The sequence below is a fragment of the Mytilus edulis genome, chromosome 3 (genome assembly GCF_963676685.1).
Source record: "Mytilus edulis chromosome 3, xbMytEdul2.2, whole genome shotgun sequence".
Lineage (NCBI taxonomy): Eukaryota > Metazoa > Mollusca > Bivalvia > Mytilida > Mytilidae > Mytilus > Mytilus edulis.
Window position 1 is genome coordinate 58,663,166 of NC_092346.1, and position 24,885 is coordinate 58,688,050.

Below are 24,885 nucleotides of genomic sequence, written 5' to 3' on the forward strand. Positions count from 1 at the left end.
GTTTTCGATTGGTTTATCAATTTATTCATGAGAAACATTAAATTTGATTGGCTGAACACGATTGTCTCGCCTTGGGAACAAAATAAGGAACAATCATATTTTTGTAATGATTTTCACAAATTCGTGTTTTAGAGGTTTTTTTAGCGATACCCTTAATATTGATATTTTTTAATAAATGCAAGGACGTATTATAAAACGTCCTTGATGAGAGTAAAGAGAATGAACACAGGGCGAACGTACTATATGGGCGAAAGAACTCAGGACGAACAGACCAAGGGCGAACATGCAAACAGCGTGAGTCGACCCGATACCAAATTCATGCATGCATACTACAAATATCTACATTAAAACCATCCGGTTACAAGTAAACACAAATAACGTTCATGTTCTAATAATTCACATAAATAAAAGGATAAATATTTACGAAAGGGATTGTTTTTCAATCCTAATTTACAAATTAAATGATTCAGATGCTTATTATGTGTAAAAATCGGTGCCAAGAATAGGAAGTTGTCATGAAATTGTAATACACAGAAACGGATGCGGCATACGGAGGTCGTAACGGTTCAATGATTTTACAGCCGACACCATAGGCCTTCAGAAGACTTAAAGTCTTCTTCCACCAAAAACTGTAAAATTTCCTTAAAGTCATATGAAACGAGTGAGTGGTGAAAAATAATGTTTTTCCAATTCTTGAACCAATGCATGTATATATCACAAACTAAGTCCTCTGTGCACGATTTTATCATTATTTACGCAAATATATCGTATAATCGTCAATTTTTTTTTCTCTCTGTCTGTTATGATTTAACAAATATGGCTGCTCATTAAATGCCGTGTTTTGAAGCCGAAGTTTACCGATTGTCACCTTATAGTAAATAAATAACAAAAAGCATGGGTATTGAGCACGTGTTTAACATGTACAATCAGATAATTGTTTATTTTAATGACAGATTCATGCGTATTGCGATCACCGGATTTTTACGAGGAGGGTTACGCTCAGGTCACTATGCATACGGAAAATATGTCGGCGAATTGCTTCCTGGAAGCAAGCAATTAAAAATAAGTAAACTTCTTCTAAATGTGGACAAATTAAAGAATTTTCCTCAGAAAAAAGTATATGTACAAAAGTTTTATAATGAAAACTATCCATTTAGTTATAAAAAACAGATGCATATTTTTTTTTAATTTGAGGTTTCATGACTTTAAAACTACCAATTTAGTGACAGCAACCCAACAATGGGTTGTATGATTCGTCTAAAAATTTCAGGGCTGATAGATCTTGACATATTGAACAATTTTACACCTTGTCAGATTGCTATGAAAGCTTTAGATTTTGAGATATAAGCAAAAAACTGCATTTGACCCCTTAAGCCTTTGTTCTATTATTAGCCATGGCGGCCATGTTTGTCAATGGATCAAAACTTCGAATACAATTTATATAATTGACACCATAAGGAACATTTAGTTAAAGTTTGAAGGTATTTAGCCAAGTAGTTTTAGAGGAGAAATTATTAAAATAGTTTACGACGACGACAAACGACGACGGACGCCAAGTGATAGCATAGCTCACATGAGGCCCTTTCTTGCTATTGCGCAATACTGTGCAATTGAAGATTTCTTTCTATTGCACAATACTGTGCAATTGAAGACTTCTTGCTATTGCGCAATACTGTGCAATTGAAAATTTCTTGCTATTGCACAATACTGTGCAATTGAAGATTTCTTGCTATTGCGGAAACTGTGCAATTGAAAATTTCTTGCTATTGCACAATACTTAATATAATAATTTTTGGACCCCGATTTGGACCAACTTGAAAACTGGGCCCATAATCAAATCTAAGTACATGTTTAGATTCAGAATATCAAAGAACCCCAAGAATTCAATTTTTTTTTAAATCAAGCTAAGTTTAATTTTGGACCCATCAGGACCAGAAGTTAAGAATCTGAATACACGGTTAGATTTGGCATATCAAAGAACCCCATTATTCATTTTTTTATGAAATCAAACAAAGTTTAATTTTGGCCCCTTTTGGCCCCTAATTCTTTGGGACCAAAATTCCCAAAATCAATCCAAAGCTTCCTTTTGTGGTCATAAACATTGTGTTAAAATTTCAGATTTCTATTAACTTATACTAAAGTTATTGTGCAAAAACCAAGAAAAATGCTTATTTGGGACCTGTTTTTGGCCCCTAATTCCCAAACTGTTGGGGCTAAAACTCCCAAAATTAATCCCAACCTTCCTTTTACGGTCATAAACCTTGTGTTTAAATTTCATAGATTTCTGTTTACTTATAAATACTAAAGTTATTGTGCGAAAACCAAGAAAAATGCTTATTTGGGCCCTTGTTGGCCCCTAATTCCTAAACTGTTGGGACCAAAACACCCAAAATCAATCCCAACCTTCCTTTTATTGTCATCAACCTTGTGTTAAATTTTCATAGATTTCTATTTACTTTTACTAAAGTTAGAGTGCGAAAACCAAATGTCTTCGGACGCCTACGACGACGACGCCAACGTGATACCAATATACGACCACAAAATTTTCAATTTTTGCGGTCGTATAAAAAGACCAGTACCTTCCACAATTCATAGAGTAGCATGAGAGTCAATATATAAAAGAATCCACTATTATCAAAAAGTGAGAAAGATAAATAAGCCACCAACACAAGGCTAAATAACGGCTGTATCATAGATAAATGTCCAGTAAGTGAATCCATCAACACTCAACCATATTCGCTCCTTTATTGAACAGTCAATGAATTCCTCACCAGTAAGCCACATAAAGACTACATGTATATCATACTGTAATGACCATTAACAATAACAATCAACAGTCAGTCACATAAAAGCTATACCATCCTTTATTAAATAGACGCAGAATTCATCAACACTAGACCACATAAAGGCTGGACCATTCCTTATTAAATAGACGCAGAATTCATCAACACTAGACCACATAAAGGCTGGACCATTCCTTATTAAATAGACGCAGAATTCATCAACACTAGACCACATAAAGGCTGGACCATTCCTTATTAAATAGACGCAGAATTCATCAACACTAGACCACATAAAGGCTGGACCACTCTTTATTAAACAGACGCAGAATTCATCAACACTAGACCACATAAAGGCTGGACCATTCCTTATTAAATAGACGCAGAATTCATCAACACTAGACCACATAAAGGCTGGACCATTCCTTATTAAATAGACGCAGAATTCATCAACACTAGACCACATAAAGGCGGGATCATCCTTTATGTAACAGTCACATAATTTCTCACCATTAGACCACATAAAGACTGGACTATTCTTAACTGAACAGTCAATGATTCCTCACCAATAGACCGCATGAATGCTGGATCAACCTTTATTGAACAGTCAATGAATTCCTCACCCATAGACCACATGTATGCTGGATCAACCTTCATTGAACAGTCAATGAATTCCTAACTAATAGACCACATACAGGCGGGATTATTCTTTATTGAACAGTCAATGTATTCCTCACCAATAGACCACATGTGCATCTTTAAATTGTGAATATATGTACAACATCTTTTACTAAGGCCAAAGTAATATAATTGTATTTATATGTCGCTTCTTAGGATATTGATAACTTTTCAATACTGTAACAGTTTATTTTTTACTGAAGTATACAAATCAATCAATATGCTTTATAAAGTAAACCAAACTATCTTAACTTGTTAAATATTTATTAAATAAGAATAACAAAAAGGTTAATTTCTTGACCATAAACACAGTTAAAAAAATCAATGTAATCAGAATGTAATCAAAAAGTAATCAGGATTACAGGGTATTTTGAAAAGTAATTGATTAAATTAAATTACATGTAATCAGATTTTTGGCTGATTATAATTAATGATTACAATGATTACTTGAAAAATTGTAATCCTTTACAGCTGATTAACGATTACAATTACAATTACCCCAAGTCTGATCACCACTAGACCAAATAAACTTGATAAAGGCTGGATCATCCTTTATCAAACAGTTATAAAAAATGTACTGAATTTCTCGGCACTAGACCACATACATGTTGTACCATCCTCTTTTGAAAATCCAGTTACTCGAAGAACATAAGACCAAGCTACGACTAGGATAGCTTATTGATCAGTATATGATGAAATGTAATGCTATATGTTAACTGACATGGAAGTTTTCATTGCACAATTTATAACCAAAGAAACAATACTGCCTCTCCATTTTTATCATATTTTGTTTCCACTGTTGAAATTCTCCACACTTTTCATGTTAACTGAATGACCCACTGACAGTCAAGATTTATAGCAGTCTTTGTCTGGTCAACACTTTTATTTGAATTTGTGCACAGAAATAATACAAGAAAAGCATAACTGAACTAACTTTATTTTTCTTATCAAAGTTCAATATTCAAGAAACTTTATACATCATATCTTATATTATTTACAACAGTTTGAATACAAAATAGGCAAGTTAAATGGTCATACTTAGAGATATCAATTGTGCACAGTCTCTATGGAAACTCTATGTGAAAGGAGCATTACTCTTTTAATTTACATTTTGATTAAGAAAAATTGGTATCAGTGAATACATCTTTTTGTTATGAATTTGTTACATTTTACTTATTTAAAACGATTTGAGATACAATAGGATTGTTTCTAGAGCTTCTTGAAAAAATCTCAGCTGTTGGAATTTAAATCACTAAATCAGGTAAAAATGTTACTCAACCCAGCTGATTTACTTTCAATGGTTCTGCAACAATGTTGATGGCAGTACAGTGGTTCAAAGATGGAGTTGTGTTGTATTATAAAATAAAAATATTACTAAACATATTTTACTGAAAAAACTGAAATTTTGGTGGGTTAGAAAAATTTGTAATTAATTCTTCTTGGTTATTACATGTAATTCAAAAATACAAACCTTCAATTTGAACTCTTTAATGTCTTTGATGTGTCTTTAATGTGTTTACCTGAACATACAAATCCACAAAAATCTCTTTAAATAAAATTGATTTCTCAATAGTTGTGTTCATGGTACTTTAATTTTCATGCTTTTATGATGGAAGAGAAATAAAACAAATAATATTGACTTTCATATCTTATATTTATGGATAAAAGGAAAGTGTTTAATTTTGTGTATGTGATAAAAACCAGGGAAGACCTAAAAAATGTACACCCTACAGCAATTAAGCCTATTTGGATACATAGGCACTCCTAAGATAAGCTAACTTGAACTTTTTTACATGAACTGTTGGTTTCGGTACAGTAAATGTAATGTGACAACTTCAAACAAATATCTAAGAGAAGGTGTTTAGTTTTTGGTCTTAATGAATTCTAACCCACTTCTTCTGTTGACTCACACATGCTTTAAATCAAATTCAGATAAAAAAAAATTGTCTGTAGCACTATACTATTGTACCACTGCATAAGTTTAACTGAGAAATGGAACAAGATTGAGAAATATTTCAAACTAAAATATTTAAAAATGCTAGATGCTTATCTCATTTTTCAAATTGTTTGAATACTCAAATGAGTTTACACTAGAAGCAGCTTGCCCAAGGTCAACAATAAAGGAGGTATGAATAATCCCTGAAATTGCTAAATAGATTTTTTTTATTCATTTTACATTATGTTTAAAATAAGATTATTTTTATTGGTAAATGAAAGGGATGACACAGTCTTCACCTTATACAATTGTATACTGTAACCATTTGATAAAATAATATTAAACAAAAATTGTAAGAAATTAGATATTAAATTTTGAAAAGAAAAAAGTCTTTGTACATTTACATAATTTTGCTAATTTTTTGTGAAACTTCAAAGAGACTAATATTATTAACAGTTTCTATATCTGCACAAAATGAGAATAATGGTTGCACATTCAAAAATTCTCCCCGTGCTTTTATAATATAATCATCATTGAATTCATGTTGTCTGTTGAAATGTTTTACTGAAAATATTGCATAAACAATTAACATTACATTATCAATGATCCATGTAAATGAGGTCAATGTCAGATGAACCCTCCTAAACAGACATTTACAAAATGTACACCTTTAAAGCATTCAATACACTAAAATATAGTTTGCCTATTGTGTATATTAAGGACCTTAAATTACAATACAGAAACTTCACATTGACATTTTTTTTTTTAGCTAGGTCAAATTCAGATGCATATCTTCTTATTAATATACATGTATACCTTGCAATTATTCCATACAGCAAATAGTGAAATTAGGGGGAGGAATGCTCTTTAATCAATACTGTCTTTTAACATTAAACACTTTAAACACTAAACAAAGATAAATGACTGGTCAAATTAATGCACCACTTACGTAACAATTACAAGTAGTAATGCTGATCTGTATTATTGCGAACCCAATTGTACCTGTCCATAGATTCATCTGATAGTTAGTTACCTGTCCATTTTAACTTTCGACAGTTCTATTGTCCCATTGAACAAATACAACAGGTACTGTTCTCTGAATAGTTTAGTCACCAGGACCTTTAAATTTCTTCTATATGTTCGAAGAGAAATCTATCACTCATTGATTAATCTACCGGAGTAAAAATATATCTGCTAAATACATAGAAATAACATGCTTAACATTAATTAAATGCATATATGATTTTGTGTTTATTCAATTTTAATAATATTGTTTTTAATCTGTACAAAATAAACACTAATTTAATCATAAAAAGTTGAATTTTGAAAAACTTAAGTATTGTTCCTATAAAAATTTGCATGTTTCTACTTTTTGTTTAGTTATAGAATACTTTTAAGAAGGCCTTTTAACATCACCTTTTTTAGTATTTTTTGGTCAAAATTGTTTTTTTGAAATAGGAATGATGTACGCATGTTGAAAATTTTGTCAGAAATCAACTTTTATCAAAGTTTGAATCAGTGTTTACATTCAACAGATTGAAAATATAATAAACCCAAAATCACTTGCAGTTTAATTAAGTTAAACATGTTATTTCTATCTATTTAGCAGATAAATTTATTACTCAGTAGGCGAATAAACTATACAGAGAACAATGTCTGTTGTATTTGTTCAATGGGACAAATGAACTGCCAAAAGTTTAAATGGACAGGTAACTATCAGGTGAATCTATGGAAAGGTACAATTGGGTTCGCAATAAGATTTAAGAATGTTTAGGTATAAGGGAAACACTTAACACAAAAGCAACCCATAAAACCCCAAAATGGTGTGTCTTACATGTATCTACAGAGATGTCTAATTATAGATGTTGCCCTCATGATTGTGGTACAGTATAGTGATACCTGTTATAATGTAAGTGATTACTGACAAATTTTTCATATCTATCTTTGTGCTCATCTACACCTGTTGTGTAATATACAATATCTGCCTTTGATGGCAACACTGACTTCCTTAATCGTTTTTTCTTTTTTTTACCCATACCTTTTACAGTTTGTGTAAACAATCGTTTATTGTCAGCAAGTTGTCTATCTACAGACATTGGCTTGGATGGCAGTAGACAGAGCCTGGATGTTTTCTCTATATATAATATCTGCATTAATGCTGCACATCCAGTATATTTACTAGTGTGTGCACCAAGCATATGTCCTCTCATAAATATAAAAGACTGCTCCTTCCTCCCACATTCTTTGCATAGAAACTCTGTGATCTGATTCTTTGATGGTTCTGTGAATGGAAAGTGTTTTTTAGTCTTCCAGTGTTTGTGCAATTTGCTACCACTTGGAAATTCCTGTTTACATGTTGGGCAAATGTGTACAGGAGACACCTCGACTACCATCCTTTTAACAACTTTGCCTAATCCATAAACACCACATTCATTTGCATCATGTTTCTGTTGAAAATGTAAAGCACAAGTCCATATGCTTCCATGGATCATATCACATTGAGGACATAGTGGTATTATATTAGTATCTATAGAATTGTTAGCCATGCAATGTCTGTCTTCAACATACCTAGGAATTATTTTATCGCTTTCTATTTTGGCTTCTATAAGACTGGCAGCATTATGTTGTGCATCAACGAAATGGCTTTTCATCAGCTGTTCGCTAACCTTGTCACAACCTCTGATGACATGTAAACAGAGGTCACACATCAAACATAAGTCAATTTCCTCTTCGTCAGACAACTTTCCCTCTTCTTCATCATCACTTGATATAACAATATTTATATCGCCAAAGCTACCATTGAATATGTTGTTATTCTGAGAGCTGCTGGACGCATTCTCTATAAAACTTACTGATTCTTTAATGGTTACTGAACCATTTTGTATATTACCATTCGGGTCAACATTAGACAAAGGCTGATTATCATTGGAGTTTGATGTTTCACTGTCAATAGATAATCTCTGTCTCTTAACTGGTGGTTCACTGGAAGAATTTAAGTTTGTACTGCTAGGTGATTTTATAAGGTTAGGGATTGTACTGTTTTTGTTTGATACATTCAATGCCTTATTTTCAGACTCTTTACCTATGTTTTCCTCCTTTATTGTGTGTATATCTATCTTTCTTTCATTCATTTGAACAGATTCACATCCTTCTATTGGTCTTCTTTCCTCTTCATGATCTGAGTCTGCCTGGAATGCACCAAATGCTTCTGTAATTACCGACTCTATTTGTTCTCTGTGAAAGAAATTAATGCTATTGCTCATTTTCATTTTGAGACTCCTAATAGACCGATTGGTATTGTTATAGAACTGCATAGAAAAGCTATGTCTAGCATTGAGTACTTCTTGTTGTGGATATGGTCCTCCATACTGGAATCTATTACCCTGAGGTCTTCCTCTAAATGAACCACTGTAGTTACGTTTTGCCATTCTGAATGGGGAAAATCAATCTGAAATAGAAATTTAAATTTGTTTAATATCTACAAGACAAAACATAAAAAATTTAAAATGTATACACAAAGGTAATGTCAGTGACTCTATTATGGTAACATTTCCAACCTGTTACCGTAAAGCGGGTTATTTTCATGGGGTGCAAATTTTCGCTTATTTTTCGCGGATAGAACAAAATCGCCCAAATAAATTCCGCCAATTTAAAACTGCACATGCAAAGGTATTGATAAAAGTTTTGAATCCGCCAAAATATTTTGTATACCTTATTCAATGACAATCGCGAAATTTTACACCCGCGAAAATAACCCACTATAAGGTACCTTGGGGTTTTTGCAGCTGACCTGAAGCTTTGAAAATGAAAAATATATTAGTGCTCATGCCTTTACTTGAAGAAATACTGTGGAAAGAAATAGGTAAAATATACAAAAGCTGTTACTTTCCATTTCCTGTATTATTGATTTTTCTTCTCCAAAGACATATATACTACATTTGCATGACATGTTTTTAAACAAAGATTACCTGTAACAATATGTATTTAACTAAGTCGTATTTGTTGAAGTCAAACAATTTTGAATTTACAGTGTTTCTGATTATCAGTAATGATCAGTAATGAAACAAATGAGAAATTATGATACATGTATTGGCTTGTTAAACTGCTTAGACCACATGACAATGCATGAGGAGGTTTAATAAGTAAGTCAAAAATGTTTTGGTTTTCAAGTAACCAATGTAAAATTGCTCACTTTTTTTGGGTTAAAAACTAGCCTCAGACCTAGGCCTGTTCATGCTGTTTGACAGCACAAATAGAAGGCTAATCAAACCTACTGTAAATTGAAACCGATTAAGACGCAACAAAGATGAAATATAAAATACAAAGTATTTTATTAAAGAAAGCTCAATTATGAACATTAGTCAATAATAACATACATGTACATAAAACAAAGAATAACATTTAAACAATCTCATTACAATTTATAGTAAATAAGTATAAAAAAAAAAGTGTGTGCTCTAAGGGGAATAACTCTAGTATTACATAGATACACACATGTATGTAACTTTCCAGGTGATGATACAAAATGTATGTTAACACCTGTAGCAATGAATTACACATCTAGTTTGCCACCAGCTAATTAAATTCAGCATTTAACTTTCATAGAGGGACATGGTTTATGATCCCAGCAAATGCTTGAGATCAAATGTTTGATGTCGGTTACTTTTTAGACTATGTGCAGCGAGTACTGTTTAAATAAAAGAGATTGCCAATGAGACAACTATACACTAGAGACCAAAGGATGTTAATGTAAACAAAAAATGCCTGAAACATCTTAAGTCCTGAATAATAAATGATTTAATCTGAGTCCTCCTAACCTGCTATCTAAATGAATGAAAAAATTAATGTGCTATCCACATGCAAAAAGAGCAACTTTATTAAACAAAGTATAAGGCATAAAAACTGGAGAAACAAGAGCAAAATTATAATGGTAACCAACTTGATAAACCTGTTAAGCGGGTTCAGAGGATCAAAATCTTAACCAGCACATCAATATACAATATAAACATAGAATTAGATTAGGCAACACTTAAAATATTTTAAGGTAGAGACAGTGGGAAGGTACATGTAGGTAGGCATTTTCTTTTTTATTCGGAAAAGAGAAATGAAAGTGTCAAATGTTCTTTAGTCTTCCTTTCTATCTTTTAAACATTTAAAAAAAACTTTTTCAGAACAGGACAATAAAAGATTTTTAGAATGCAGCTATTTTCTGGGTAGGTAGGGTTAAAGGGAAACTTCGCAAAAAAATCAAAAATTGATATTATGTCCATTCTGTATAAAAATGCTCAAATTTATAGATATTAAAGTTTTATTCCGCTAGATAAGAGATCACCATCGATTTTAAGTTTTGAGTATCAATGCTCTGCGTTCCGCCATTTTGTCATCTTCTCCGATTAAAAATCACGATATGTCTATAAACCACAAAGGACCAAAACTACAGTAACCGATGTAGTCGTAATGCGTGTCGATATCTTGTCAATCATACGGTTGTTTAATCTGACTAACTAACTTGATACGGAAAATATTTTTTATTTTTTTTAAATAACCATAGTCTGTTATTTTTAAACTGTTAATATAGGAATTAGTTAAAAAATCAAAGTTCAAATTATAAATAAGTGTTCCGTGGAAATTGTTTTCGAAAATCTAATTCGTTCATAATTCTTTAAAGTAATAAACTTTATTCAAATAAATTCGGATCTTCCCTCATCTGATCACCAGCATGGCTAAAGGTATAATTTACTCCCAAAGGTATTGTGAGGGGTGTGAGGTGACACGTCCAGGTATTCAAGCGATTTCCTGTCGGGCTTGCAAGTTCATGCATTGTTTCACTTCTGTAGGTATTGATCAGTGTACACGGCCGATAACTTATAACTTTCCATTTTGAACTATCAGGTGTATAATATACATCTCTGTCTTGCGTGTCCGAAAGTGATATAACATACTAGTCATTACTTAACTCATACGCTTGTTTATAAATAACATTTCTGGTGTAAAGAATATTATTTATACAAATATAAATAATACCCCAAAAAAAAAAGATTTGAAGAAATAAAAATCTATTTACATATTTTTTCCAAGGGTTAATTTGGGAAAATGTAATATATACTTGTTGTCAATAGTAAAGGACAGATTGGAACATACCAGAAATATTGATTTAAAAAAATGTAGGCACTTGTTGACGATTCGTTTATACGCCTGGATAGAAAGTTACGGAACTATAGCGCAATTTTAAAATATATACATGTATACATTGAACATAAAAAAGAAACATACATTTTGTGTAAATTGGGGTAAAAGTTTTGTAAATAGACTAATCCATGTATGCCAACAGTATGTAATCAACGAATTCGATAGACTATTGTATACCAAAAGAAGAAGAAGTAAAAGAGAACCAATTCAATTTAAATACAGGTCGATATATAACTTGCTTTGGTTCATCGAAGTTATGAACATAGTAAAATCACAGATTTATATATCAATTAGATTGTTCTCGAATAAAGGAAGAAATTTGTCATCATCACAATTGTTCCGACATTCATGTAATATATATGCAACTGGACGTACACTAATAATCCCCAAGGGATGTGAATATTTTCTAGGAAAACTATTGAGTATTACAGTTTCAAATCAATTTCGGGATTTATTTTCTTTCTTGATATTGAATGACAGCAATTTAAAGAATAAACTGCTTGTCCGCTTTAGGTGTATTCTTGCCAGTTGAACAGACATCATTACATTCAAAAATAGGGAAAGATGACATTAAATTCGTTGTCTTTTGTTTTTAAACATCGTTGGTCAAATAGCTAAAGTATTATACGTTGTGATACGAAGACTATTTTAATAAGGATGTTCCCGATTATGAATGGTTGACGTTTTTCACACTTGAAAAGAATATCTATTCGTAATTTTTCGATTCCATTCCAAGAAGATCCTTAAATTTCCTGCCAATTTTTTAAAACATCTTTTTTTCAAATAGCTGAAGTATTCATGCGTTGTGAGATTTAAAATATTTTGATGAGAACATTAATTCCTAAATAGGTAAATAAAGATCGCTTTAAATGGACTAAATTATATAATTGCAATTGTTAATTATCTGTTTGAAATATTAAAGTTTGCCGATTCTAATTTAAAAAAGTACAATTTTTAGTTCATACACTCGTGTTTAGGAGGCTATTTTTATTTATAAATTTATTCAATTAAAATAATTCAGTATTTTATCTTTACAAAAGTAATCAGAAGTCATAATACATTTAAAAGTGAGCTTATGCAAAATATATAAAAATATACAACAGCTATCCAGTTATTGTGCGACCTTATTACTCCCGTAAATTAATTATAATTCTTTTTCTTACATTTCTGTGTCTAAAACTATAACTGACTCCCGTATATCATTCATACGAAATGTTGTTCACACCTGAAATGGTGAACCCTGACGCCTAGATGTCACTGAATGAAGATCAAAAGATTAGAATTACATAATGCTAATCTTATTACCTTGAGTTTAACTATGCATTCAACATTCACTAAGTGTCACAAATTAATACACATTTTATTTCCACAGTACAAGCAAGTGAAAATGTTTGCTGGAATGAAGCAAAAAGTTCAGAATACAAACATGTATTTTTTAATACACTATCGATCATGTCAGTTTCATATGTTTGTTTAAAGTATTTGTAGAAAAAAATCATAAAAATGTTCTATTGTATTATTTACTTTAATTACTAAAATTCGTATAAAAAATCCACACATAAATCCTACAATCTAATTTTAAAAGTTGCATGGCTATCACTCACTTTTCATTGGTTAATAGCTACACCAAAAGTCGTCGATGCGCTTTAAATGGCGTTATTAGATGGTTAACGAACAAGACTTAAATGAGATTAATTTCACTCCCAACATGCAACAAGACTTAAACTACGTCACATAAGTCAGGAAGTTTGAAAAAATAAAATTAATAATTCCCAATTTTCTTCTTTATTACTTTTCATATCAAAATAAAACTTGGTGAATATGTTTTTTATTGTATTATGAACATAATAAGATGAAAAGCTAAAAATCGAGAATTATCCCTTTAAGGCAAACAAACATATTTTTTTTAAGGCCTTGGAAAATATATGAAAAAAAACCTATACAGTACAGGTAGCTTTAGCCTTAACTGAAAAGGGGGAGCAGGGGTTTAGCTGTTATAAATGCTGTTTTGGGGCAATTTAAATCTTTCTTAATTCTGAAAATATATTTCCTGTCAGCTGTTTATATTGTTCTATTCTTTATTCATGTTATTAGACTAATTTTATTTGGATATCTGTTGTTATGAGAATGTATTTGCTGTAAACATTTGAACATCAAAGTTTTAGTTTTATTTATATTCATAGTAAGTTGCCAATTTTCACAGTTATATTAACTACTAAATTTATTTATACTGTTCTGTAAACCTTTTTACTCAAAAGTAAATCATCTACAAAAGATAGCGGTCCAAGGGTTGAGTCTAATAGTTTTGGATAATAAAAAAATATTATCATAGCTCTAAATACATTGTGTACATTGTACATGTTCATAGAAAATGGAATTACAATGGATTATGATAAGATATCCTTGATTGGTCCTGTACCTGACTGATTTCTATATTTCATTTACTGTTAACTTTGTAAAGATAAAGTGGAAGATGAAGTTCATTTTCTTTTATATTGTCCTCTATATAAAAACCTTCGAGAGATGTTTGATATTTTCAAAAACCTTAATAATGATGATGATATTAAATCAACGATTTATTTACTTAACCCAGTAAATCTGGTTGACACCAGACAAATATGTAATTATTTAAGTCAAGCTTTTGAACTTCGTAATAAAAATCTAATGTCAGTTGGTCTACCATAAGTATAATACTGTGATATTATATTATATATATAATTAGTACTTGAAAAGTTTTCTTTATGTTGTATTTGCATAAATTGTCATGTTTAATGTGTTTGTATCTTGGAATAAAATATTTGAAATTTGTTATCTGTTTTTAACCCTTTTCAATTCCTTGTAAATCTGTTTTCATCCAAACAAATTTGCTGCTTTGCTGTTAATGGATCCCCCTTGCCCCCCTCTTTACCTATGAGCTACAGTTGTAGTTTTATAAATTGACCATAAATTTTTTACCTCAAACCCTTGTGAAAAGATCTAAACCATCATGGCAATGTAAAACACAAAATGAAAGTAAGGAGTATAAAATTAAGAAGAGAAAAGAAGCTGAGAGCATACATGTACCTTACTCAAAGACTTTAAAGCCTTACAATTGAAGATATCAGCTGATTTCTACTAGTACATGTGAATGAATACATCTTATCACTATAATGACTATTTGTCTGCCATTACTGGACATCACAAAAGTTCCCATAAAATTTTGAAGTCATAATACATTGTAATAGAAAATATCTGATGCTAAAATGAAAAAAATATTGTTGTATGTCAATGTATGACGTCAAAAGTTCACGCAGGACAGATTTCCAAATAGCGATAAGGTGTATAAAAAATCTTTGAAGGATGGATGGTTGTTTAAATGTCCAGTGGCAAATTAAATGCATTTTCTCGATATGTTGGCGGGATATGATTTAAACCCTATATATATATATATAGCTACTAGACCACAATGAGACTCATTTTAGTGCTACGGTCAGCAGAAAGACATGTTACCTATGTAGAGGTGACAGTCTGCAGGAAGACATGTTGCTTTACGCAGAGGTGACAGTACACAGGTCGACATATTTTGTAATCAAATGAGTTTAGAATATCAAAATTAAATTAGAATCGTTTGCTTTTATGTTGTTTTTTCTTCTTCATAATGTTCATGCATGATAAAAAATTTCCGGTTGAAGGAAAAGATGGCAGCGTCCATGCTCTAAACAATAAAATGATCACAATACTGACAAGAGTGAGTCATAGCTACAAATAAACAAGATATTTACAAACAATTCAAGATGAGCTCCTTAGAAATGCCACCGTTCCCGTTCACCAGTGATAACTCAACTTTTAATTACGATGAATACATTCAGTCTCTTAAATTACCTCCCTTTGAACCATCCAAAATCGAGAAAATTCCGTATGAAACTATCAAAATAAACCAATATAAACCAAAAGCAAGTATGTACAGTTTTCATACCAGTAAGGAAAGACTACATCTTTGGATAAAAAGTATGACAATGAGATACTGGGAACAATTGGGAAAAAATAAACAATTCAGCATAAATTGGGAAGAAATTAACTCTGAGAAAACACATGAAATACAAATAAAGGTAGATAATGACAAGATGACAAAAGTAGATAACCCAAGACTTTTTCTTATAAAGATATATTTGAAAACTGGAACAATTACTATTCAAGGAAATGGGTATACTGTTTTTGGTGAAGAGGAATTCCCTAAACTATTAGAATTTGTTAATGCATGCCGAAGTAAGGACCAAAATGACAATCTTGATAACAAAGACCCAATCAAAACAAACATAGAACGTGAAGAAGACCAAGATTCAGACACCAAACTCAAAAAAGTAATAAATGAATCTGAAACAAAATTAAAACAAACTGTAGAATTAAATACAGAATCTGAGCTACAGGTACATGTATCTCCTTCCCCGTCAAAAAAAGATGAAACAAAAGAATCAATCAGTGAAGATCAAACACTTGACAATACAAATGAATACTTCGGTGATAAATCTACTGATGAACTGGACCCTTTAAATACTACCCTAATAGACTTGGATCCAGTTAGTTTGAACAAAGTGTGCAATCCTAGCCCCACTAGGAAGTCAAAGCAAACAAGATCAACTGATATTAAGAAATTAAGTGAGAAACTAGACAAACAAATAGAATTAAATCAAAATTTGACATCTTCCATCCAGAGAATAGAAGGAAAAATCTGTAATCTCTACTCATGCAGAATAGATATAGATAACATTCAACCAATTATAGAAATTATGAACCAAAAAATCATAGCAGTTGAAACTCAAGTTAAAACAAATTCTACAAATGACAATAGTGAGATGCCCCAAATAAAAATACAAAGCCTAGAGAGAGAAAAAGAGGCAAAAGAAGAAACAATCAGGGCATTACAAAAGCAATTAGATCAAAAAGATCAAACAATAGAAAAACTTATCACTGAAAAATCAAAGGACTTTGATCACTACAACAGACAGTTACAAGAAAAATCAGAAGAAGTTATAGAAAAACTTCACATAATACATCAACTTGAACTTCGAGTTAAAGACTTGGAACACCACAAACATAAACCAGCTATAATTGAAAAAGAGGAGTGTGAAAAGGAAATAGGAAATACGTCATATAATGTACACACTCAAAATCGGTTTTCAATACTTCAAGAGAAAGAAATACCAACAAAATTAGAAAGTATTCAAAAAGACAAAAAATACGAAGATACTCAAACCACTGATAATAAAGTTGATCTACTTATTATATCAGACTCCCATGCAAATTATTTAAAAGAGAAAAGACTCTACAAATACAAAAAGGTAAAAATTCATATTTTGACAGAAGGAAAAAAGAACGTTAATGGTGCAAAAGAATTCATCTTAAATACAACAATACAAAGCGACAATGTGGTCGTTATTGTCGGCAGCAATGATCTATCTAAAGCAAGATCATCAGCGGAAAAAATAATGAAAGAAGTTGAAAGCCTCATAAGTGAATTCCAAGAAAAAAATCCAAATAGTAAGCTACATGTGTCGCCTTTATTTCATAGGCTGAAGCAAGAAGTATTTAACAACAATGTGGATGAAATAAATTTCAAACTTCGACATCTGGCATCCAATAAAGTTTACATTCTCAAAAATCCATACATCAACAAACTCAATGAATACTTTTTTAGTGATGGAGTACACTTTACAGCACTGGGCACTAGTGAACTTGCCAAAATGATCAAAAATAACTTGAATGAACACCTTGGGATGGAATCATATTCCAATTACACAACAAACCAAGGACCAGAACGTTCTCAAAATAGAAACAATGGATATAAAGGATTCCAAGATCCTTTAAATAGGAACAATCGATTTAAAGGATTCCAAGATCCTCTAAATAGGAACAATCAATATAAAGGATCCGAAGATCCTTTTTACAGCAGAAATCCACAAAGCAACCCTGGATTAAGTCCGAACGAGAGAAATGTACTGATGCGGTTACTGAATATATAAATTATCAATAACACTCGAAATAATTTCACTTTGATAGAATTATTATTATTGTTTGTTATGTTAATATTAATGTGTGTGTATGTCTATTGAATCCAATTTGATAATATTGTAATAATATTATAACTTAATTCACCCAATCAGAATTATGCCTCCTTTTTACACATTTTGTATCCAATGGAGAAAACATTTCACATGAGGTTTTTACTGAATCTTTAAAACTATTTTAATTTTCATTAGTATGCAAATATATGTCATCCTTTACACATTATAATATCAAAAATAATTGTGTACAATAAACAACAAGATGTATGACCAGGTATGCCTATTTAATTGTAATATTACAGTACTTTTTTAAACAGTCAGAGTTATGCCTCTTTACACACATTTGCAACTTTATATTATTAATGACAATTTACACACACAAGTGAAATATAAAAAATTCACACCTTTCATTACAACTTATATGATTGATGCTTGTTTATACATAATGAAAATGCTAATCAATGTCATCGGGTCTCACAAAATCAGTATTGTGGTTATGTTTTAATATATATATACATAAAATGCTTCAGCTAGGATGCTGGAATATAAATGGTTTCTCTAGTCAAAAGTTAAATGATATAAATTGTAGTAAATTTGATATTTTTGGAATAGTGGAGTCATGGACCCACGGCGAGTCATCGATATCTTTTAAAAATTATACATGCTTTCACCAACCTGGAATTAAGAAAAAAGGTAAAAGAGGACGAAGATCAGGTGGAATCATTCTTTATTTTAAAAATGAATTCAAAAAAAGTAATGCTATCATTAAAATAGCCCAAAGTAAAAACTACATCTTTATTAAATTAGACAAAGATAAATGTGGTCTTACACATGATATTTTTTTAGGCTGTGTATATATAAATCCAAGGGCAAAGTCAGTATGTCCAGAAAACGATAAAATTTTTGATTCATTATCTAGTTTAGTGAATAAATACTCAGAATTGGGTAAAGTTATAATCATGGGAGACTGTAATAGTAGAACTGCTAATTTAATAGATTATATAGAACTTGATGAGACAGACTACCACCAGAATTCTGAGGGCAAGTCCAATTTACCTACAAATTATACATCAGATCTAATTTTACCCAAAAGAAACAACCTTGATCCTGAGATAAATGAACAGGGAAAAATGCTAATAGATTTTTGTATAGAATCAAAGATGAGAATACTTAATGGTCGAATTGACGGTGACTCGCTGGGGTTCCATACCTACTACTGTCCAAGAGGAAGTAGTAGTATTGATTATTTTTTAGTTTCTGAAGATATTTTTCATGAATTTGTTTATTTACATGTCTTTCCACCAAATGAGCTTTCAGACCATAGTTTATTATGGACTGGTTTAAAAAACAACAGTAATTATATATACTCACAAATTAACAACAACATTAATACTAAGGATTGTGATCTTCTTCCAGGTAAATACAATTTGGAATCAGGCTCAAGAGAAAAATTTGTAGAAGCCGTACAAGATTCAAAACTTTTAATTGATCAATTTTTACTAGAAGTCAATAATCCTGAAATGGATATAAATAATTTATCTGAAAATCTGAGCAATATAATTTTAGACTCAGCAAATAAAACATTTAATTTTAGACCATTCAAGGGGAAAAGAAAGAAAAAGAAAGGAAAACAGAAATGGTTTAATGGAAATTGTAAATTTTTTAAAAGGGAACTTAACAATCTTGGAAGTAGATTACAACAACATCCTAATAATCATGATTTAAAAACATCATACCACCAGTTAAGAAGGGAGTACAAAAAATTACTAAAAGATACAAAAAAGAAATTTATAACAGATATAATTGATAAATTAGATTCTCTTCATCAAGATAACCCTAAATTATTTTGGAAAACCATTAATAATCTGAAGAAAAATACAAATAGAGAAGAAAATCCTATACCTCTATCTGAAATGTCAAATTACTTAAAAAAGCTTTATGAAGAAAATAATACTGATTTAGATATCTCGAAGATAGAAATTGAAAATATTAATAATAAACATTTAGATTATGCATTCATTTGTAAAGAAGTCAGAGATGGCATTAAAAAACTTAAGAAGAATAAACAACCAGGAATAGACCTTATATATAATGAATTCCTTTTATATGGAAAAGACCTATTACTTTTACCTATTGTTAATTTATTTAACAGAATTTTATCAAGCGGAAAATTTCCAGATGCTTGGAATTTATCTTGTACTTCCTTCTTACACAAAAATGGTGACATAAACATATGCGATAATTATAGATGTATTAGCCTTACCAGCTGTCTTGGCAAGCTTTTCACCTCATTATTACAGAAAAGACTGCATAAATATATGGAAGAAAATAATCTTTATAATCCCTTTCAAGCAGGATTCAGACCAGATTATAGAACTGCAGATCATATTTTCACTATTAAAACTTTGATAAATAAATATTTACACAAATTAAAAAAGCCTATTTTTGCTTGTTTTGTAGATCTCTCTAAAGCTTTTGACTCTGTTTGGCACTCAGGATTACTTAAAAAACTATTAAATCTTAAAATTGGAGGAAATTTCTATAAGATAATTAAACATATGTACTCTAATTCAAAGTTTGTGGTAAAAAAAGAAAACTTTATTTCAGAAGCTCATAGAGCCAATAGGGGTGTTAGACAAGGTGATGGTCTTAGCCCTCTGTTATTTAATATATACACTAATGATCTGCCAAAAATATTTGATTTTTCAAAAACATTTCCTGTGTCACTCATTACAACACAATTTAATTGTTTACAATATGCAGATGATTTAATTCTACTGTCAGAGAGTGAAAAGGGTTTACAAGCTTGTCTGGACAGCCTGGGAATATATTGTAACAGATGGAAGTTGAAAGTCAATATTACTAAAACTAAAGTTATGATTTTTAGTAAGGGCAAGAAAAAATCTGCCATCAAATTTAAAATTAATGGTCAAAATATAGAAACAGTCGATAAATATAAATATCTTGGAATGCTGATTTCATTTAATGGCAATTTAAAGCATGCCGCAGAACATATGTATAATAAAGCTCTTAAAGCAGTATTTAGTCTTAAATCAAATATTCTAGATTATAATTACTCTGGTACCAAGCTTAAGCTAAAGTTATTTGATTCTCTAATTAGACCTATTACAACCTATGGATCAGAAGTTTGGATATCCGATTTTACTTTAAAAGATTTAAATAAAGATAATATACCATTTGAAAAAATACATAATAAATTTTGTAAATATCTACTTGGAGTACATAAAAAGGCATCAAATTTAGCCTCCAGGTGTGAATTAGGAAGATTACCAATTATTAATTTTATTACTAAATTGGCTTTTAAATATTTCATAAGACTGCAACAACTTCCATCTGATAGATTTCTTGCTGAAGTGTATAAAGTAGATAGAGGACTTTTCAAAGAGGGGTCAAAATCATGGTATTCATTTATTGATTATAGTTGCAAAAAATTTAAATTGGATGTAAAGAATTTGGAAAATGAAAATCTAGAATTGAAAATACACGATCAAACCATCCAACTAATTAAAGAACAGCTTCAAAATTATTCTAATTACAATTCTGACTCAAAGCTTAAATATTTTTCATTTTGTTACACAAATTTTTCTCTTCAAAAATATCTTGACTTTAATATTCCAAAAGCACTATGTAAAAATTTGACTAAGTTAAGAATTAGTGCACATTCTCTTTTAATAGAAAAAGGTCGTTATCATAGACCAAAAATTCCGCATAACTCAAGACTTTGTCAGACTTGTGATTTATTAGATGATGAAAAACACTTCATTTTATACTGTAAAAAGTTTTCAATTTTAAGACAAGATCTCTTCAAAAAATTAAATATCGACCCCTCGGATTTAAATAAAAGGGAAAAGGAATCTACTATTCTACATAACATTATGTATCCTTTAAATAAAATTGATACAAAAGCTATCTGTACTTTTATTGAAAAAGCTTTTGAACTATATTAATGTTTTACAACTTATATTAGCTCTGTCCAGATATTATTTCTAATGTATATGCATTTATTTTGTATTAATTGTTTTAATATCTGTTCATTGTGTGGAAGACATCAATTGTGCACTGTACATATATATTGATTATCCAATAAACATATTTGATTTGATGTGTATTGCCTCTCTCTCTGTCGTGTGTCATGTGTCTTTAGACTTTAACAAACTTTACATACTGTCATTCAAATTCTAGTGGTGTACCAAAGTCATTATAAGTTGAATAGTGAACTTTCAATACGATGTTGAACACAAAGAGGTGACTTTAAATTTTTAACTTTCACAAAAAGCGGAAGTTGATAAGGGAGACGACTTGACAACTTCCGGTGATAATACCGGCGGGTTCTGTTCCAAACAGCGTTTGCTGTAATTAATAATGTGATGACTTTGGACTGAAAATAAAGCATGGAAAGTCAAGTTTCAGTTATGGTGCCGACGTTGGTTTCTGCAGTTGAAACTGTCATGAATCCAATAGCAGCACAACAGGATCGACAGTCTGCCCAACAGGTACATGGATATCATACGGTTCGATAGCCATAAATATAAGTTATTTATGAAGTCTTGAATTGCTATTTTTTTCAAATTCCTACGTTGGATCGTTGTAGCAGCTTTCAAGATTTTTCGTCCACACTACTAGTTCGTCAACAGGTCGTTTCGCCCACATAACCTTTTCAGCCATACTTTTTTCATATTGTGGCGAACCCACAATCTTCGTTAAGTTGGTCTACTGTCTGTCCAAGAGGGGCCTGCTTCAGTCATGCTTAAGTGATTCCCTATATTGGCGACATATAATCAACCAAAACGATCTAACAAAAGAGGAGGCTGGGCCCCCTGCCCCCTCCTTAAATCGGTGACATACCATTAGTCTGACAATTATTATTCCGACAGCTCCTTATTCCGACGATGCATCTGTCTTGAATCTATGGGTAAATTTTCTCTATAAAGACCAACTTCTTTCTCCATAATATTTGTCATGTTTGTGGTTGTCTTTTTTGATTCAGATTATTCTTCTGATGTGGTATATTGGTAAACGGAAAAAAATTCACGGGAAAAAAGTCACAAAATCCCTAGGAAAAAAAGTCACAGGAAAAAAAGGCATAAGAAAAAAAGTAACAATATATTTTTGAGTAAAATTATTTATCAGATCAGAAGTATGTTGGAATGCACATGAAATAGTCACGTAACATTCTATGTACATAGGTATAGGAAGATGTGGCATGAGTGCCAATGAGACAACTCTCCATCCAAATAAAAATTTATAAAAGTAAACAATTATAGGTCAAGGTACGGCCATGCAATAGATAATTAAACTGGAGTTTTTAAATACAATGTATGCAAAGTAAAACGTCATTTATAAATATATATACTTGTATCAGATCAATTCTCTTCATTGATATGGCTTCCTACCTATACAGGAAGTGAAAGTGTCAACAAAAATTTGTTCCACCTTACAGAAGTTCCAGTGGAAACTTTGTTATAAACAATGTCATAATACCTGTACCTCATGGAACAAATATTCTATACTATTTATTCCGTTAGGACCATCTTCTGTAATATTTATTCCTGTGGAAATAATATTCCAGAATATTTTTTCCATTTGGAACTTATATCATGAAGGAACTCCTATTCCGTGACATTCATTTCCAGACATACATGACATAATATTATATAATTTGATGTTTTTTCCAATAAGTACTGTGAAAGTTCTTTAATTTGTGGGTATCAATTTTCGTGGTTTGAGCAATATTTACATGTTCGTGGGTTTTTAAATTCGTGGGATTTTAGTTTTCTAAAAAAGAAATTGAAAAATTAAAACCTTTAGAAACGAAGGTTAAAAAATTGTCTGGATTGAAGGAAATTGCAAAGTAAACATTGACCCGTGTATATTGTAGTGATAACACTAATTAATCCATGATAAAGTGATCAACAGATTAAAGGCCATCAAAGGTGTTAAATGTCAAATCAATCATGTAATCAGCTGGTGCCCCGTTGCTAAGTTTATACAGGTGTCTCGATTGACCTTAGCTTTGGTTGACCTTAGATCTGGGGTCCGGGCTCCTGTAATATAGCTCCTGTAGAATATTTCTTTGTTCAGAGTCATTTAACCATATTAGGTTACTAGAGTAGTTTAAAAGAGAGAAATAGTTGTAGATGCGGGGAGACGATTTTGTGTACAAGAGGTGTGTACTTACGATTTATGATTATACCACCTTATTGTTGAGCCTGCAGTTTAGATGTTGTAAACTTATATTACTGTTACATGTACTTTGGATTTTCATAATACAGTATTGAACTTTAATCGACTTTGTGTTTATGTTAACTTGCAAGACTTTGTTCAGAATACACCAGGATCCATTTATTTATTTATGTGACCAGGATTCCCTTAATCACACTACCAGAGAATTTTAGGGTAACCCTGTTAAAGAGTATACTTGGCATTTGTCTTCCGTGTACAAGAGAAACTTAGACACCTAACAACACAGCACAAACACAAGAATACACACTTGAGTTTAAGTTGCATCACGGCAAACTAAACCGACTCAAGGAGAAAACAACCTAACGACAAAAAAAAACCAAAAAAAACCCGACATCTCGGGGGCATTATTTAATTTTCAACAGTAGACAAGATAAAGAAGTACAGCAATTGTTTTTAGAGTATTATAATGTGGACTCTGTAAGATATTTTACAACCAATTTCTGAGTTTTACACCTGGAGTGAAACATATACGTAAGAATTTTGCATTGTTTTATGTTGTGCTGTTACACAACTGTTGTAGGTTGAGTGCGCATATACATGTTTATCCACATTATATTCTTTATGGGCCTATAGTGCAGTGGTTTTCTATGGTTTATGTCTGTCATATTTGTTTTTAGGAATTTTTGTAATAAATTAGACCGTAAATTTTCTAATTTGGATTGTTTACATTATTCATGTCATACCACATCTCCTTATTTTCATGTAAAAGTAGTAGTAGAGTAAGAACAGTCGGAAGAAGTAAAAGAGGACTCAGGAGTTCCACAGGGAACAGTACTTAGACCATTACTCTTCTTATGTCACATAAATGACCTCCCGGACACTGTCTTATCATCAGTACGGCTGTTCCCTGATGACTGCCTACTGTATACATGGTATAGAACCATCAAAACAGAAAAAGACCACAAACTGCGGCAACATACTCCAACAAGTTCAGAACAAGCCATACTAAAGAGTGCAGATATCACAAGACCTGAAGTGGAGCATGCACATTACAAAT

At 31.2% G+C, this 24,885-nt stretch overlaps 4 protein-coding genes across 4 annotated transcripts in view; 3 read left to right on the forward strand and 1 right to left on the reverse strand.

Annotated features, from left to right (window-relative positions):
- Window positions 1-4,379: 4,379 nt before the first annotated feature.
- On the reverse strand, window positions 4,380-21,944 carry LOC139514403 (uncharacterized). Its single transcript, XM_071303590.1, has 2 exons — window positions 21,811-21,944; window positions 4,380-8,842 (listed from the first exon to the last, which is right to left on the reverse strand). The coding sequence occupies exon 2, from the start codon at window positions 8,820-8,822 to the stop codon at window positions 7,266-7,268; it is 1,557 nt and encodes a 518-aa protein (XP_071159691.1). The 5' UTR covers window positions 8,823-8,842; window positions 21,811-21,944; the 3' UTR covers window positions 4,380-7,265.
- LOC139515336 (myosin heavy chain, clone 203-like) lies at window positions 15,357-17,582 on the forward strand. Its single transcript, XM_071304901.1, has one exon. It carries the CDS (start codon window positions 15,357-15,359, stop codon window positions 17,580-17,582), a length of 2,226 nt encoding a protein of 741 aa, XP_071161002.1.
- LOC139515337 (uncharacterized) lies at window positions 18,146-21,592 on the forward strand. Its single transcript, XM_071304902.1, has one exon. It carries the CDS (start codon window positions 18,146-18,148, stop codon window positions 21,590-21,592), a length of 3,447 nt encoding a protein of 1,148 aa, XP_071161003.1.
- The window catches only part of LOC139514401 (exportin-5-like), a 44,884-nt gene continuing 41,933 nt past the window's right edge, over window positions 21,935-24,885 (forward strand). Inside the window, exon 1 of the mRNA XM_071303587.1 lies at window positions 21,935-22,138. Within this exon, the coding sequence (XP_071159688.1) occupies window positions 22,037-22,138 (102 nt within the window). The 5' untranslated portion in view covers window positions 21,935-22,036. The remainder of the gene's footprint in view (window positions 22,139-24,885) is intronic.